The sequence below is a fragment of the Vidua macroura genome, chromosome 3, assembly GCF_024509145.1.
Source record: "Vidua macroura isolate BioBank_ID:100142 chromosome 3, ASM2450914v1, whole genome shotgun sequence".
NCBI classification, from domain to species: Eukaryota; Metazoa; Chordata; class Aves; order Passeriformes; family Viduidae; genus Vidua; species Vidua macroura.
Genome location: NC_071573.1, coordinates 9,775,888 through 9,793,035, shown reverse-complemented (window position 1 = coordinate 9,793,035; position 17,148 = coordinate 9,775,888). Strand labels below are relative to the sequence as shown.

The following is a 17,148-nucleotide window of genomic DNA, read 5'->3' as shown; positions in this document are numbered from 1 at the left end:
TTAGGTGAGACTTCAGGCAGCTAAAGTAAAACACCTCTGACTAAAGGCCATTACTTCATTTAAGCATAGTGAAGGATTATTTTTTTCATGTGAAATGCTGACGAAAAATATCTTAATGACTTCTCAGGCTGCTGGAGTAGAAGGCAAATAGTCCCTGGCATTAAAACACTTTGGGGAAAGTCCTAGTGACTGTGTGAGCTGTCCTCTTCCCAGCAAAGCAGATAGCACCGGCTACACAGGAATGGCTGCTGCTTGGGAAAGATCATCCCCCTGCCCAGCAGCACAGCTGTGTGTATTCAGCAGTGCCCCAAAACACCCAGCTAGGGAGATCTCATTTTAAATAGTGCTGCAAACCCAACCAATTTTTTCATTCTCCAGCACTGTGCCCCCTTGGTTTTATTTACAGTTTGTTAGACAGTAACTGGCAAATTCATAACCTGACCAGTCTTTCCAAACGCTATCCAGTAATTGGTTAAGTCATGTTATTCTCCTTGATTTCCATGGGTCTGGTTTTAGCTTGAACCTTCAACTGAAGAATTTTCCAGACATGGACTAATAAGTGAGCCTGACTAGAAGGTGAAAATCATTTAATGCTGAAGTGTTCAAAGATTACTCACATCTTTAAGAGTAATGATGTTTGGATGCTGTCCATATCGCAAGAGTATCTCAATTTCTTCAGAGGGGTCTCTCTTGCTCTTATCAATTATCTGGAATAAATGAAGGACAGTGTAGTCAAATACCAGTTAGCAGCATGAATCACAAAACAACCAACTCCTACAGTTTAAACAAATTACTATTCAAAATTCTTCTATTAATCATTATTCTATGAGAGGACAGCTCAAACCATGTGCAACTGCAGTCATGCTGACTGCCTGCCAAAGCCAGATGGAGCAATAATTGGTTTAGATTCTGGAGGCGTAGGTCCTCTTTTTGATGCCTACAGTTCTGTTTACCCATAAATAATGGCAGTTACAAGAAGTGTCATTTAGACATCAAACAACATTGAGAGTTTTAAAATATTCATAGTTTTAAAATTACCTCTTTGACATAAGAAAATAATAGAATCGTAATATTGGCATATGCTTGTATATATGCTGATAAATTAATAGAAATTAATTGTCATATGTATTTGTCAGAAATGAAAATGAATGGACATTTACTGTCAGGGGAGATTTGAATTGAAACTATTGGTAATCATTTGGCTCTTTGGGCCAAGCTGTTGTAGTGAACAACAGAGTGACCAGACATTGTATTTGGCCATGTAACCAAACTCTCTACACATTCCTAAACTGGAAAGAAATCTGCTTAATAGATCACTTCTATGTAGTCAGTGTCTTTTGCCTTATTAGAAAATATAGTAAGACATGCACAATTTTTAGTTTTGTAGCAAAATGTCTTAGAAAAACATGACATCTGCTGCTTAGAGAGCATCACTGCATGGAAAGCCAGCTGACTTCTCCTCAGTGATTCTGGTACCTATATTTGCCATGTCAGGCAAAGAGCTTTAAGTAATTTGTCCAGTTGAGAGCACTGATTAATGTTTCTCACTTTGCAGATTTAAATGATAAATATGGAACAAAAAATAATCTCAAGGGAAATCTCTACATTTTGGAATCTCAAAAGTAACTGCACAGGAGATGGTGAAAGACTAATTCTACTAGAAAAAGGAGTACACTAGAAATAGGAGTACACTATTTTGGCTCTATTTCTTATTGCTACAAAACAACAGCAGTACTTTTGAATAACAAGTTTACCAAAGTGGAATGGGTGGCATTTTCAGAAAATAATTTCCACTATTGCCTTCAATTTCAAGGCTTCCAAGCTTAAATGTGGTAAGTTCTCTACAAGAGCTAGGCACAGAGCACAAATTTTAAGTCATGATGTTAGCAAGGAAAAACCAGCTTTTTGAAAACCTCTTTTGCTAATGAGGATAAATGCCTGCCTGCTTTTTTATAAAATACATGCATTTTTCATGGTTTATTTATGGTGATACAAATTCAAGTACATGAGTAGAATCTTACGCATTAGCCATAATAATGCAGAACTGAATATAAATCAGAGGTTTCATAGTCATTATGACTGGCATGTATGAGTAGTGATAATGATGGTCAGTAATTGTCCATGGCTCAGGTATGCCTCTGAAGCCATATCAGTGATTTGATTCTGAATTAATAGAAGTGTGACAAATGAAAGTGCAACAGGGAGCTGATGCAGGTAAATGGTTGTTGTCTACATTTGAATAAATAAAGGAAAACCTCAAGAATTGGTGAATGAAATAAAAAATTCTGCTGTTGTTCTCCCAGTTTAGTTGAGACATTATCAAGAAGGCAACGAAGCCCCGAATGACTGACTCCATGTGAGTACAACCACAGTGATTGAATGTGTCCCAATCAACCAGTAAGCCTAACATACAAAAAGATCCTCAGGGTCACTTCCTTGGCTACACTGATAAACCTCTTGTCAAGTTACTGGAGTAATTCACATGTGCCCCCGTTAGCATCTGCCTGCCTTGTACAAACCAGCAGAACCTACTGTGCAAATATTACCACCAGTGTGAAGTACCACTATCACTGTGCTGCTGTACTAAGCTATATATTCCAGATTCCTTTTCTGTTGCAGTTCCCTGTGAAAGCAAATATCCAGAGCTGTGGAAAATTTTAAGTGACTATTAATAATGCAGGACTATAAATGCATATATATGGCCTAAAAAAAATCCAAACCAAAAATAGTCTCAGTGATTGACAAAACTAAAACCAACATAACCCGAAGCACTCTGCTACTGATGTAGTAGCGACAGCAGCAGATGACATTTAATGCTTCTAATTCAAAATATGCAATATAAATACAAATTGCAAGACAGTCCCACTAAATATGAATGCTTTTTGTTTTAATGTGTGTGCAACCTGTGATACACTGATTACATGGACAAACTGCCTCAAACTGCACTACAAATCACTGTCAGAGCTGTGAAGGGACCTGCAAAATTCCTCTCAGTCCCTGGGCAGTCTAATTGGACAGACCAGAACCATTTTTCTCCTCCACAGCAAGAGACTGTCACCCTGTCAGTGCCTCTCTTCAGTGTGCCTGGGACTTACACTTGGCCCATGACTGCTAAAGAGGCAGAGGAGGTGTCTGCTGCAACTTCACCAGAAATCCCTCTGCAGCTCAGACTGGCTGCAGTATGTACTGTTTCTTTATTTGTATGTTGCAATGGCCACAGAAGTCCATCAGATATGCCCCACAGCTCCACTGCTATACTCAGTTCTCCTGATCTTTCTTTTCACAAAGTCATAGGTTGGAAAAGATCTCTTGAGATCAGCAAGTCCAACAATTAAGCCAGCATTGCCAAGTCCATCACAAAACCAAAGTGCCTTATCTACGTGTCTCTTAAATGCCTCCAGGGATGGTGACTTCACCATTTCCTTGGGCAGTCTGTGCAGTGATTTATAACACTTCCAGAGAGTTTTTTTGGTGTGCTGTTAAATCCACCCAGAATTTCCTGTGGTAAAAAAGAGCAATGGCCACCCCGGTCCCTGTTTCCACTGAGACACTGTATTTTGCATGAATACAGACTCTTCTCTGTTCCTATTTGGGAGAGCCCATGAACCTCCTGCAGCTCTTCCTGTGCAAGCAAAGATGTCTTTTCTTTAGGAAACTCATTTTGATTTGAATGCAACTAAAATGTACATATAAACACTCTCTATTACAGAATTAAGGGAAGATCTCAGCTACTAGTCCTGACAATTTGAGTAATATGTTATGGTGCTACTTTTCTATTTCTCTCTTTATATATGTGGTGAAGAAGACCAACTCAAAAAAGCCACCATAATGTATAAGTAACTTAACTGAAAATGTAACATGAGCTCTACTGTACCTTGGCCCAGAAGAGCTGTGATGCACAAGGGTCGTCCATTGCCCTTCAGAAGAGAAAGAAACTGAGCCATAAAGCAAATAGGCTTTTTTCTGTGCATTGGACACCCAGGGATTGTTCAGAAACTTGTCTGTGCAAACAGTGTATGAAAGAATTTCAGAGTAAAATGGGCTCAGCACAATCAATAGTGTCATTTGTTCTGAGAGGGGATTTGTTTGTTCTTTAACTATCACATCCTTTGTGTGACTAACTGAAAGGAAAAGGTGCGTTTTCTTTCCTCTGTGGGATTTAGGGCAATAACCTCATGATATTTTAAAATGAGTCAAGCTCCTTTGAAGAACAATATTGAACACTTTCTCTATTAAGGAAGAAAGGAGCAGGACAAAATACTTTCAAAATCCCAATTAACACATCTGTCCAGTTTTTACAAGTCCTTCTACAAGTCTTCTGCATGGAAAAAATAATCTAAATCTCCTTTACTAATGGGTTTTCAATGGATTTAGGCTTGCCAGAGCAGACTAATGAGTATATAAGAGAGTATCAATAAAATTCTGTGTGGGTAAAGCTTTGCTGAAATTGGCACAGCAACTAAATAGACAGTATATGTATTTGCTTGCTGCCTTTCTGTGAAGGTATTTGCATGCTTCCAATTGTGTAGATAAATCTCTTCCAGTTATGCCATTAGCAGATGTTGGAGCCTTCAGCTGTTTGATACCACCCACCAGCTGGGACTTACAGCCCTGCCAAAGAAACAGTACATGTGAGCACTCCCTAATCCACTTTCAGTGAACCAGCCCTGCTAATACAAATTGCCTTTTCCAATGCTGAAATTAACCTGAATGGCTGTGCATGAGAAGAATGGAGAATGGCTGTGTTTCTCACATGGAGTTCTCCATCACTACAGCTGTGAGATTGGAAAGAGGCAAGAGGTGGGAGGAGACAGTGTAACTGCCTTTCTGTCTGGAAAATGAACAGCCTAAAAGAAAAGGTGAAAGAGAAGCAAGAGAGTGAGAAAAAGGACAGAAAAGAAGCATGAGATACCCTGATGGGAAGAGCAGTGATATGAGCCTGAGGAGAAAGGATGGGGCTCTGGCCAGGCTATGCTTGAGCTAGCAGCAAGGAAACTGCTCTGTTGGGTCTTTCTGTGCTGGGGATAAAGGACCTTGTGCCTCTTTAATGACCAGACAATCAAATGATCTTTTAATCTGCCTTGTCTTCAACTGCCCCAAGTGACCTTTCCTGGCAGCTGAAACTGAGACACCAGAATGTGAACTGGGGCAGCTGAGGTGCTGGTACAATCCCAATCTGCTGCTCCAGCTGCAGCAACACAGAGTCTAGCAGACAGCAGGGAAGACACCTGGGCATTATCATACCTTGTACAGCCACACCTGAGGCTGCCAGTGCATTTAGGCAGTGGGATGATGTAAAGCTCCTTTTGACCAGCACTAGGGAACTTTGAATGTCTTTGTGAAAAAAGCATGGAGGAGGAAGAGAGTTTTATATGCTTTTTAAAGCTGCTTTTTTTTTTTTTTTTTTCTGTTATATGCAGTTTCTTCTATAGTCTGGAGAATAAGCATGGGTTAATCTCCTTTAAGAAGAGATTCATTACATAGTGTGATGTGATAGTCTCTGTAAAAATCCTTTCCTTTTCTGGGAAGGGAGGGATGAGCAAAAGGAGAATTAATTTTGTGTCTGTCCCTTTGCACATTATATCTACATTGTGATGTATTTTAAAATTCAGGGCACCACTAATGGAACTGACTATAGGTGGGATTTGCTTCTCTTCTGAAAAAAGGAGGTGTGACAGCACACAGATTTTAACCTGACAGTTTCATCTACAATACTAATTCCAATGAAAGTGTCACAGAGAGAGAGTTCTTCAGTTCTGTGCTACTGGAAAATGTACAGGTTTCCATTTCAGTAATATTTCCTCCTAAAAATAAGGTCTATTCATGCCAAGCATCTGTTTTAATTTGGTTCCTTTTTTGATGTCAAATAACTCAAGCTAGATGAAAATCACTGCAGAAAGGCTAATATTATTTAAAAGAACATGGTATAATTTTAAATTTAAGAGGTCTTCAAGGAGAGCTTTTCCAAGCCTAATAGTTTCTGAGGGACTATTTGCTGTGCTATTAGTTTTGATTAGCTTCAGAAATTCATTCCCTCTATCCATGCTTAAATCTTTCAAGAAAATAGTGAAAAATTACTATTAAGAAGAAACATGCCTAATTAGCAACACTTTTCTGAAATAAGGACTGCCCATCTGATCAAGCTGTGCAGGTGAGACATTAAACATTTCTGCACACAGAGCACGCCCACTTGCTGACACCGTTTGCTGACTTAGCACTCCTAAGCTGTCAGCTGGAACTGTTAATTAACTGCTCTTGTTAATTGGCACTTATATGGTAGCACATTTTCTAAGCAGAGCAGAAACATTAAGAAATTTATTTCAATAGCACCCATGAAACAGAAAAGCTCATTTTAGGGAGAAGTCTTCAGTTCTGGAAGCAGAATAGTTTGGTGGGAAAGGCTCTGCACTCAGTCTGCTCTGCTCAGCAGACAACCTTGGATCAGACTGATGAGTTTTCAGTCCATAAAATAACTGCAATGCTGCTCTCACCTTCTACAGAAAGCTTCAGAGATGGAAACCAGTGAATCATATTCAGAACTTATAAAGGGGAAAAAATATTACATCAGTGTGGAAGACAAATGCAAGAAACATAGTTTGAATGGCCCCAAAAGAGAAACGGAGGCACAAAGGACCAAATTCTGTCCAAAATACTTTAGGTATTTGGCAAGCAAATCAGCAAAGAGAAACATGATATTATTAAGCTGTAGAAAAACTGCTGCCTGATTCTAGGTCTCAGAAAAGATCTAGTTAGCAGAGAGAAATAATATATTCTCACATTCTTCAGAGGTTCAGCCATGCCAAGGAAAGAGACACTGAGAGCTTTGTGATGAAATGGGAAGGAGGCTGCAGGAATCCTTACACCAGAGATTTACAACCACTACACATTTAAGATTTGCTTAGAAACTGAGATTAAAAGGTGGCCTGCACACATTTTGTATTTCTACCTGCCCTCTCTGATTATTTAGTTAAGAATTTAAGCAGAACTTCGACCCCATTTACCCCAAAAGTCAGCAATGGCTCTTGCTGCTAGAAACAAGCTGGCTACTTGTAGAAATGCTCAAGCCACTCCTGCCTCTCTGCCCTGCCTTCTCCCACGTCCTTCCAGCAGAGCCCAGCACTCTGTACTGGCCTAGCCTTTCTGAAGCTGTAGCTGCAGCTATTCAAGCAGTGTCTCCTTGGAGAACTGACTTATTTCTTTGGGGAAACTATCTGGCAGAAAGCATTGAGTCAGAGAATATGCTGTGTTGAAAGGGACCCATCAGGATCATTGAGTCCAACTCATATCTGAACACACTCAAAACAACAGAGAAGTGAGACCCAATGAAGCTTTGCAGGTATTCTGGATAACCCAAATTTTAAAAAATGAGGACACCATTATGTTGCCTCCTGTTATGGTGAGTGTACATAACAGCCCTGGTCCAGGGTGGAAGTCAGGCCCTTTGATTAAGTTTTTGGAAAGGGAAAACCAGGAAAGCCTTCAAGAATACTCTCACAGATCAGATGTAAGATCCTCATACACAACAATAATCTATCACCATTTGCTGCTTCATCCATTTTACTGTAAATCATTTTCCATCACATCTAGAGGACACCCTCCATGCTGTTGGCACTCTTAGTATGGCAACTAGCCCTTATTATGGCTGTTAATGCTGGTTTCTTTGCAGAGCACTCTAGAAAACAGCCCTTCCTATGCCAATTCAGAGAAGGACAAAGATTTGTGCTTAAATCTGCTCTAAAGCCTGTATCTCCTAAATGGCACCCTATAGGCTCCCAAATTTTGTGCCCCACTGCCAAAAAGCTTGAGTATGCTTCAGACACTGTGAATGTCTGGGCCACGTTATTTCCTGATGCCCAGCTTTATAAAACAAATTTTATGGGAAAACTTGTAAGTGTTTTCTGTAATTTATCAAGGTAAGAAGGGGTCTTGTACCTCTGACCCTGCATTTTGTAATGCTACATTTCTACTACTATGACAAATCCAACTGCTTGGCATGTGAAGGGAAAGACATCTCAGTCATTTCCTTGAAGAGTTTGCTTTACCAACTGCTTTCACAATCAGACTTTTTTTCCCTGAAGCTCCCTTTTTTAGCTCCAAGACATTCTGTCTTCCCTTGCTGTCTTTAGCAGCCAAATGGTTGTCATCCATCATTTATATCATCTTAGAGATATTTATAGATTTTGATCACATCCCACCGAGCTCTTGTCTTACATCACACATACTTGTAGCTCTCTTGATAGAGCTTGCCTTGTAATTCTTGCATATTTTCTGCTACAGATTTTCTCTAATTTACTTATATTCTATTTTAAACCATAGATATCAAAAGAGCACATGATCTCACAGGATTTAATATTCCTACTCAGGTGCTACAAGAAAAACTCATTTATATGCAAGCATGTTAATAAGATAGAAATCTATAGGTCTGCATATGAACTGTATTAACAAAACTGTAACTACACTAGCAACATATTTATGAAATACTTGTCTGGTGCGGGTATTCAAATATTTGTATTTCTGTTCTGTGTATTATTTGAGAACACTGAATAGCTGCATTACATATTCAGGGAAGGAAAGCAAATAGTAATGAAAAATTTTGGCCAGACTGCAGTCAGAAACACTTTCTCAATAAAATATTGGAAAGTATCTATAAGTATTGTTAGTATGATCTTGCAGAGGCAAAAATACATGTTTTTCATAGATAATTTGATAAGCCATCTTGAGGAAGAGCAAGGACAGTTAGAGACTTCTGGAAGCCCTAAGCTGGCACTCTCATTTCCTGTCACTTGACTAGCAGACTTTATAATGAGGTCATTGTACATGACATTATATTCTTCCTGGTGCCATTTTTTCCCCAAGTGTGAGATGTGACAGAGGCCTGCTCTTACCTGCACAAAGCTGACTGTGACAGCCACCCAGCAAAGTCAAGGGGGGTTTGCATTGCTAGGGACTGAACAAGAACTGAGACAGGACCTCAGCATCTGGTCCATGCCCATGCAGCCCATCCTCTCTCTGGCAGAGTCCTGGTAGTGCTCTGCTCCAGCAGCAGGTACCTTCTGCTAAATTTAAAAGGGATGCATTACCAGTGGCTCTGGCCTGGAGATTGATGCACATACCCTGGGGCCTGACCTCTGTACCATGTTTTGGGGGGGCAATTTTGGACAAGCAGTGGTTGAGTACCTGCTGGTTTGACAAGCTGGCAGACCCAGGGCCAAGAAATCTGAGGTCATCTAGCAAACTTTCCATTGACCTTCCTATTTAAATCCTGATATATATATCCATTTTCCACCAGACACTAAGTACCTCCCAAACAGACAAAAATAGATACAAAGCCTTCCCTGAAATTTCCACTGTCTGTTTAACTTTAGATACTTTTTATGGTTAAGGAGAGACAATTTTAAGCAAATCTCTCTAGATCTACAGACACCTTAACTTTCAAGGAGATTTAATGATGTTTGGACTGATTTTTTTTTTTAACTCTTATTTCACTAAGTAAGATTCCTATTTTCTTTACTGCATTCAGCACTAAACTCCTGACCTAACCATAGTACAGGCTAAGGAGAAAATATAGAGACACTAAATACTACTGTGTAACCTTGTGCCTTCAGATCAGTGTGCAATTTTATCTACTTACACCAACCACCTAGAAACAAACTAAGATCATAAACATCAATAGAAGAGGAAAAAGAAGTTTAAGGAAATTGTGAAAAAACTCTGGAATTTAAATGGGTTTTGGTGACTATGTCACTCACTATTATTAGCAAATAGATATATATAACCAGTTTGATTACACAGGCCTGCTAACACTAGCTGTCCTGAGTTACTGATTTCTATTTATTGATAGCATGCTGACATCATTTCTCTGCTGGTATCAAATTTTTGTAGCTAATTAAAATGCACCTTCTCTCCAGTCTGCACACACCAAAACATGATAGATAGATGTGCTTTCAGTGCTTTGCAGCTACCAGAATTATACATGAGCTGTAGCATTCACTCAGACTCTAGCAGAACTTGTATCCCAGGGCAGACACAGACTTCAAACTTTGGCTTTGCTCACAACTGTGGAACATCTGGAGCCAAACAGTTGGTTAGTACATTACAGAGATAGGGAAAAGTCATGAGATTCACATGTGTTTCAAGATCCAAATTCCACTGTAATATTGGCATCTGCAAAGTTGGACTTGTCAATTGGGAATATCTCTACTGTATTTTTCTTCTTCAAAGGAGGGAAAAATGTATATCCTGTTTTTAGGATATACAACCTAGTTTTTTGCCATGCCTCTAACAGCATGGAGGGACTGAAGACCCACAAGACTTAACCAGCTGGATATTCTGAAGAAAAAGCCAGTTGATATCAAGGGGTTGAATCTGGCATCTAAACCACCTACCTCTGCAATATTGGGGGCAGTATTGGGGGTAGAATTGGCTCAGCAGATGAAATTTCTACTTGGCTATTATCCACCAGTAATCTCTGCTGGGGGTCAGGAGTCAGTCTGAATAGACAAACCTTTAGAAACAGGGAGATGAAATGAAGTCCTTTTCTAACTTAATCTGGCATCAGTAAGGAGCACATCCAAAAATCCAGCTTGAAAGCTTCACTAGTGCTCCAAGCTTGAAAGCTGTGCAGTAGTTTTAAGAAAAGAAAAACATTTGGAATATGCTAATTGTATCACATCTCTGGAAGGTTTTGAAAAATCTGATTCACCAAGTATTCTGAACTCCAAACAAGAGCTCTTGATCTGTTTAGGCTTCACTTTAAACTTTCTGCCACCCACAGAAATCCTACCATCTCTTCTAGCCTAATTCTTTTACTTAATTAATTTATTCTCTAGAGATACTGATGTGACTTAATACTTTGATCTTATTTTCCTTTGCTTCTGACCTCATCATTACATTTATACCCATGTGAAGTTTGTAACTATGACTGACAATGCCAGTTCTCTTTGTTATTAAAAATCATTAGGCCTGCTGTAGTCAAGATGGTCAATATTATAGCAGAAGAATCTTAAACAGAGTAGAAGTCCATCAAAGGAGAAACACTCTTTTTTTCACATCTCTCTTCTTTCTACCAGAGTATTACGAAGCATCCACCTCAGAATATTCTGTGATTCAGAAGAATGAACAAATCCTTACTTGTATTTCAGAGCTTTTTACTTTTTTTTTCACTTGGGAATGAGATGGAAAGAAAGTTAAGAGTAAAATTTTAAAAGCTTCTCAGAGTATGTACGTGCAAGTAGAATATGACACATGGACTTGCTAAACCAACATCTACCTGCACTGACCTAGATAGGTGGTTACTAGTTTCAGGGTAGACTCAATTTGCAGGAAATTTGACTGTCTACAGGGTTTTCTCTTGCAGGGTACTGAAATGCTCTCAGAAGTGGAGATATGTCTGAATTCTGAAATATTGCACTTAGGAGCCGGAGGGCATGTCTAAAATAGCTTTAGAGTTTATTATTAGCATTTCATTTTTACAGATGACATGGAAGAAGAGGGAATAGGTTGCAAGAAAACTCTTTCTTCAGCAGGCTCCATGATTGGATTTACAGAGGCAGTACAGCTGCCTACAGATGCAGAGAGGTGTCTGGGGGAAATTCCAAAAGCTCCTCAGTGAGCAATGTGCCTAATCTCAATCAGCTCTGAAAAGAGTGAAATTCCAGACCTGTTCAAATGCTTTTATAACACCAGCAAAGAAATTCTTTGCACTGCTAGACATCTAATTGCCTCTACAAGATGCCCTCCAATTAGTAGCAGATGGCCAGCAAAAGGAAAAGGGATGAAGTGTTTTGCATTTTATTAAATATGTTCTGCTTCTGGGCTAGGAAAGGTTTTGCTTTTCTGGCTGTGGCTCTGACTCAAGTTACTCTGGCCAGGTAATCTCCTGTCTCAGTAAGACACCACAGAACAATATAAAAAAGGTGAGTGGCAGGCTCCATGGAAGGATTATTTATTTACACAGTGACATGGTGTGTGTGTTCCCACAGTGGTGCCACCACGTAATGTCCTTAACTCCTTCCCTATCACCAGCCTCCCCTGAGGGAGAAGGATGATGTTCTCTGAGGTGTTGGCAGTTCCTCTGAAAGAGGGAGCTTTTAATGAGGTGTGCAAGGCAAATGGTGCTGCTGCCTATCACACAAACTGTCACTGCAGACACTTTTTCCTGTGAATGTTACATTCTAGAGAACACTGAGAAAATTATACTTACTAACAGAAATGAAAAGGGCCTAATTACAATGATTTTTAAAGAGAGAGTTAAAGGATGCATGTCAAGAGGGACTGATATATAATTATGATAATATCAGTTGCAACTCCTGTGCTATTTAATTACTTGAAATGGGTGGCATTGTGCAATTTTTTTGAAAGCGAGCTACTCTGACAACAAAATTATATAATCATATTATGAAATTATAATAAAATTGAAAGAAAAGTAAAATTAATATATTGGTAGAAGTAATAACCAAAGAGGCAGCACTAAATGTGCTGGAAAGACAGAACAAACAGAAACCCACCAACTGTCTCCAACCCCAAATCTGTGCTACAAATTTGACTCACACTGTGTCAGAAATTGAGATGCTGCACATGTTGCCTACACTGGCAGTCAAAATCAAGACATATTTACATGACAAGAAAAGAATTGTAAGAAGTGGAAGAAGAAAGGAGTAAAAAGAGGAAATATTAAAAAAAAATGGGAAAGAGCATAAACCTAGCAATCACAGTGCTGAACTGTCCTGGAGCTTTGAGTGTCTCCATGCCTTGGCTTTGTTCTGGATCCTTTGAGGTACTCCAAACACCCAGCCTGCTGAGCATGCTGGACCCTGTCCGATTTGGGCACTCAGACATCTTCAAGGGATGAGGTTTTTCTATTTTGGTTTCACACTGGCTGTATGACACTAATAAATCTGTCCACAATACTTGATATAAATGGAATATTAAAGTTATTACTTAGATTTAGTATACATTTTGTTCATCATGGATGTATTGAAACTATACAGAACCCACACCTACTGTAACATAATGCCATCTGTTGACAAATGACCTAGGCACTGAAAAGCTCTGATTTTTTTCATTCATTACAAATGAAAAGAGTAGCAAATTCATATGCAAGCCCACAGATCTGCTGGTAAGTTCATGCTCTTAATTATGGTGTAGCCTAGAAAAATCAACCATTGTTTGAACAGTGACATCAACAGATTGTAGGTTAATAGTGGTTTCCAGATTTTTGTGGCCACCACGAGGAGACATGGAAAGTTTCATGGATTTTCAAGGATTCTGCATTGCCATCAGTCTAGTAGTGGAAAATAAGATGGAATAAAATGTTTCATATTATTCTATTGACTATATGGAGGTCGTTTATCTCATGAGCTGCAGTTTGGATCACTTCCTGAAGCTCTTATCATCTCATTTAATAGCAAAGACACAATCTCATTTATTAGCAAAATTTACATCTCTTTTCTAAAATTTTAAAACAGCAAAAGTAGACTGGTAGTTGGCTAGATGTCCTCATTTGCTGCAAGTTTGGTAAATACTCTTCTCTATGTACTGCAATCTGTTCCCATGAGATGCTACAGAGTGAAGGGATCTGACCTAACTTCCCCTGTCCTTTCAAATTCTGTGTTATAATCTAATCTTGTCTGTCACTATAGGACATGAGAAAACATGACACGAGAAAACACGATGCGTGCCGCTGGTATTGTGAAGGTAAAAAAGGCAAGTTTATTTTTCTGACTCCAGCATTTATAGTTTTCCAAAGGTGCCAGTGGATTGGAGGGTGAAAGTGCCACCTCTCCAATGACACTGGGCAAACTACCAGTACATCAAATTTCTCCGCCTCCATGAAGGAATGCAGAAACAATAAGTTATTTACAGAAAGTTGTGTGAGAAAGCTTGCTACAAGAATTAAACTCAGAAGGCTTTAGAAAATTTTTAAAAATCAGGGCAACACTTGTCCCTTTCTGGTACAAGAACAAAACCATGAAGTATTTTTCTAACATATGAGTGTTTTCATTGCTAAACTTTTCCTTAAAGAAAAGTGCACATTTGAAACTCTTCCTCTGAGCTGTTATCTCACAACCACTTGCCACTGGTCTGTTCTGCCCCCTGCAAAGGCTGCATGCTGTTTATTCAACAGCACTGAATAAACATGATGACAGTTCTCTGAGCAGGGCCTTCCAAAGTAGTTCTACTGAAGTTTTTCCCTCATCCTAGCAGCTCCCTGGCCTCTGGGGCTGAGGTGACTCTGTTTTATACACCGTTGCTTGACCAAGTCTGAAGTTCATTGACTCGTCCTCAATGCCCAACTAAATCAATATTTAAAATCTCTGCTGAAGATTGACTTTTACTCATTTTAATAGCATTCATTTTGAATGTGAAGAAGACCAAGGGAAATCTGAGTTTTTCTAGGTGATCATGGTTTTCACTGAAAAACCTCCCTAATTACAAGAAACTCAGATCTGAACAACTTGAGAATGAAGAATAAATCATGCTTCAACTTTGCAATAATTTTATATGTCATTTTAAAAAATTATGATGATTCAGTGTAGGCTATGTTAAAAATCTTATTCTGTTTGGAAGGAGCATGGCTGAAGTTATTAACAGGATTTCCAGGCAAGACAGCAAAGGTCTTTTGGAATTCTGCGTGGTGGGACTGAAGTGTGAAAGATATGGAAGACTTACCATGAAACCTGCCGTCCTACAAAACAGAAAAAAATCCCAAGCAACACCCAGCAAAAAGAAATAAGCCAACAAAAAATCCAGAAGCAGAGCAGCCTCAGCTGCATTTCTGGCATTTACCAGAGGCTTTCTTACCTTCACTGCAAACTCTGTTTCTGTAGCTTTATGAACGCATCTCTTGCACACTGAATAGGAGCCAATTCCTATGTCCTCCTTGATCTCGTATCCATCCGTAAAGTGAATGTTGTTCCCATGTAACTGCTACAGGGAAAGACAAAAGAAACAAGGAAATCAGGACATGGGTATGTAAAAGCAAGGACTAGCCTCTTCTTGAAGGAGGTCCTTGATCTCCTCTCCCTCACAGAGCTCTCTTGTCCTTAGCAGCTTTTCCAAATCCAGTTAAAAAATTCTGAAGCTCTTTATGTAAACAAGTAAATTTGTCTTTTCCCTTTCTACCTTTTTCCAGTCTGTAAGATGGAATTGTCTATGTAGAAGTAGTGGCAAAACTGCTGTGATTTTCTAAACTATTTTTGGAACGCAGAAAATCACCATATATTAGAAATTCATAGGAAACTGTGGGTCCAAATCTCCTGACAAACCAAGGTATCTTGATAATATAAACTGATTTCTAATTACTGAGGGGCAGATAACATAAAATACTAATAGTTTCACTGTGTTCAAGAGAGATACCCCATGGATGGAGAGTGCCTCCAAATCATTGGAGGTCTTGTCTAGAATATGTTTACCTGCAGTTTCTTTGTGAGAGAGAAGTTAATATTTTAAGCCATTAATTCATATGCTCTTTGGAAAATGTCTGGGCACATAGACTGGTTCAGTGGGGAACCCCAAATCTGAGGCTTTGCTGCAAATTCTATCCGAAGACTCAAGAAATGACCAGCGCCTCTAAAAATCCTCCAGAATCCTCTGTCTGAAAATGCAGCCATGCCAGCAAAGTCCACACAGAACCTGCTAAATTCTAAGTCGTGCATATGTCGATATTCAATGCATTTTTACAAAGCAAATCACAGGAATATATATAACATTTCTGAGATCTAATGGCTTGGGTAACATTCCACTTACTGTGCCATAAGAGCATCTTTAAGAGTATGACACATTCCACCATAAATAATTAAAACAGAGATGAAAACCTTCAAAATCCACAGGCAGGGTCTCCCTGCCTTGAGGCATGTATACCTGTGGCTGTGGGTAGGAGAGGGATCTTTTTCCTAGTGAGAAAATTGGCTGCATCCTTAAGCAGCCCAGTTCATTCTCCCTGTTCCCTTCTCCTCTAATGTATTGAACCTCTTGTAGCAATTTATTTCTGGTTTAAAGTACAACTGGATAGATTTTTTTAGGAGAATGGCAGCAAAGAACCAAGGGTCTGGTATGCTCCCCCATCAAGCACCCTGGTTTAGGTGAGCTCATCCAGCCTTTTGTGCAACAGGAGTACAGTGGCCTCTTACAGCCAGGAGCTTGGGCTCTGTGTCTCTGGAAGAATATAGCAGTAGTTCATCAAACCCCTTTGCCAGCACAGACTGGATCATATAACCCAAGACAAAACTGTTGGGAATGAAATGCATTCAGTGAAAAAACAGCATTTCATTACTTGTCCTGCATGCACAACTGGAATCCTGTTTCAGGTATTGAGAAGTACTTTTCATTTTAGTTGTGACAAAGTGCAGCTCCTATTTCCTTTGCAAAGGTGGTGAGGAACGTTTTATACATAAAAGCATTTGCAAAAAAAAATCTCATTTTCCAACACCTACATGCTGCATTTAAAACACCTCCTTCCTACACTAGATAGCTGTGAAATACCAGTGAGAACATTAGGCAGTTTAAATACACACATACGTATGTGCACATCAGATGTGAAACGTAACCAGCATCAGTACCTGCACAATTGGATGAACAGTGATTTTGTGCACATCTTGCTGTGCAGGCTCCTGCACCAAGTTAGAGGCAACAAAGCTGAACCCTCTGAAAAGATGATGAGCATTGGCACTTGGAGGAACACCTGGGGAATCTGCAGGAGAAGGAAGAAAATGGCCTCATGAGCTGCACAAAAGAGTAGAAAGGAATAGCACAGCACTAAAACAAAGTCATTCCTGCCAGTCAATAGAGATCTGATAAACTGGCAGACACAGGGGAATATAATTCATCTCCCTATCGAGGCTTTGGTGTGCCTTCTCCATTCCTTTCCTCTATTTTGAACAATGCAGGGGTATTGTTTGCAAGGATATCTCTGTTGGATACAGGTTTTTTCACAGGGCATTCTTAGGCAAAGTACTGCCTGTGCCAAGAGTGCACAGAGAGAGAGAAGGCACAGGGCAGAGAGGCTCAGTGAGAGACAGGAGACTCAGGGCAGGGCACCTTGCAGGGCCTATCAGAAGTTCTCCAGGGAGAAGATACAGGCTTCTATAAAGCTGGAAAAAAGCTGGAAAAAAGCTACAGGCTGCTATATCTGTCCTTTGCAGCACAACT

At 39.5% G+C, this 17,148-nt stretch overlaps 1 protein-coding gene across 1 annotated transcript in view; it reads right to left on the bottom strand.

Annotated features, from left to right (window-relative positions):
• Positions 1-17,148, bottom strand: part of RPS6KA2 (ribosomal protein S6 kinase A2) — a 157,031-nt gene that overhangs the window by 13,857 nt on the left and 126,026 nt on the right. The window contains exons 13-15 of the mRNA XM_053973455.1: positions 16,560-16,690; positions 14,803-14,928; positions 618-707 (exon numbers count right to left, since the gene is read on the bottom strand). Coding sequence (XP_053829430.1) covers positions 618-707; positions 14,803-14,928; positions 16,560-16,690 — 347 coding nt within the window. The remainder of the gene's footprint in view (positions 1-617; positions 708-14,802; positions 14,929-16,559; positions 16,691-17,148) is intronic.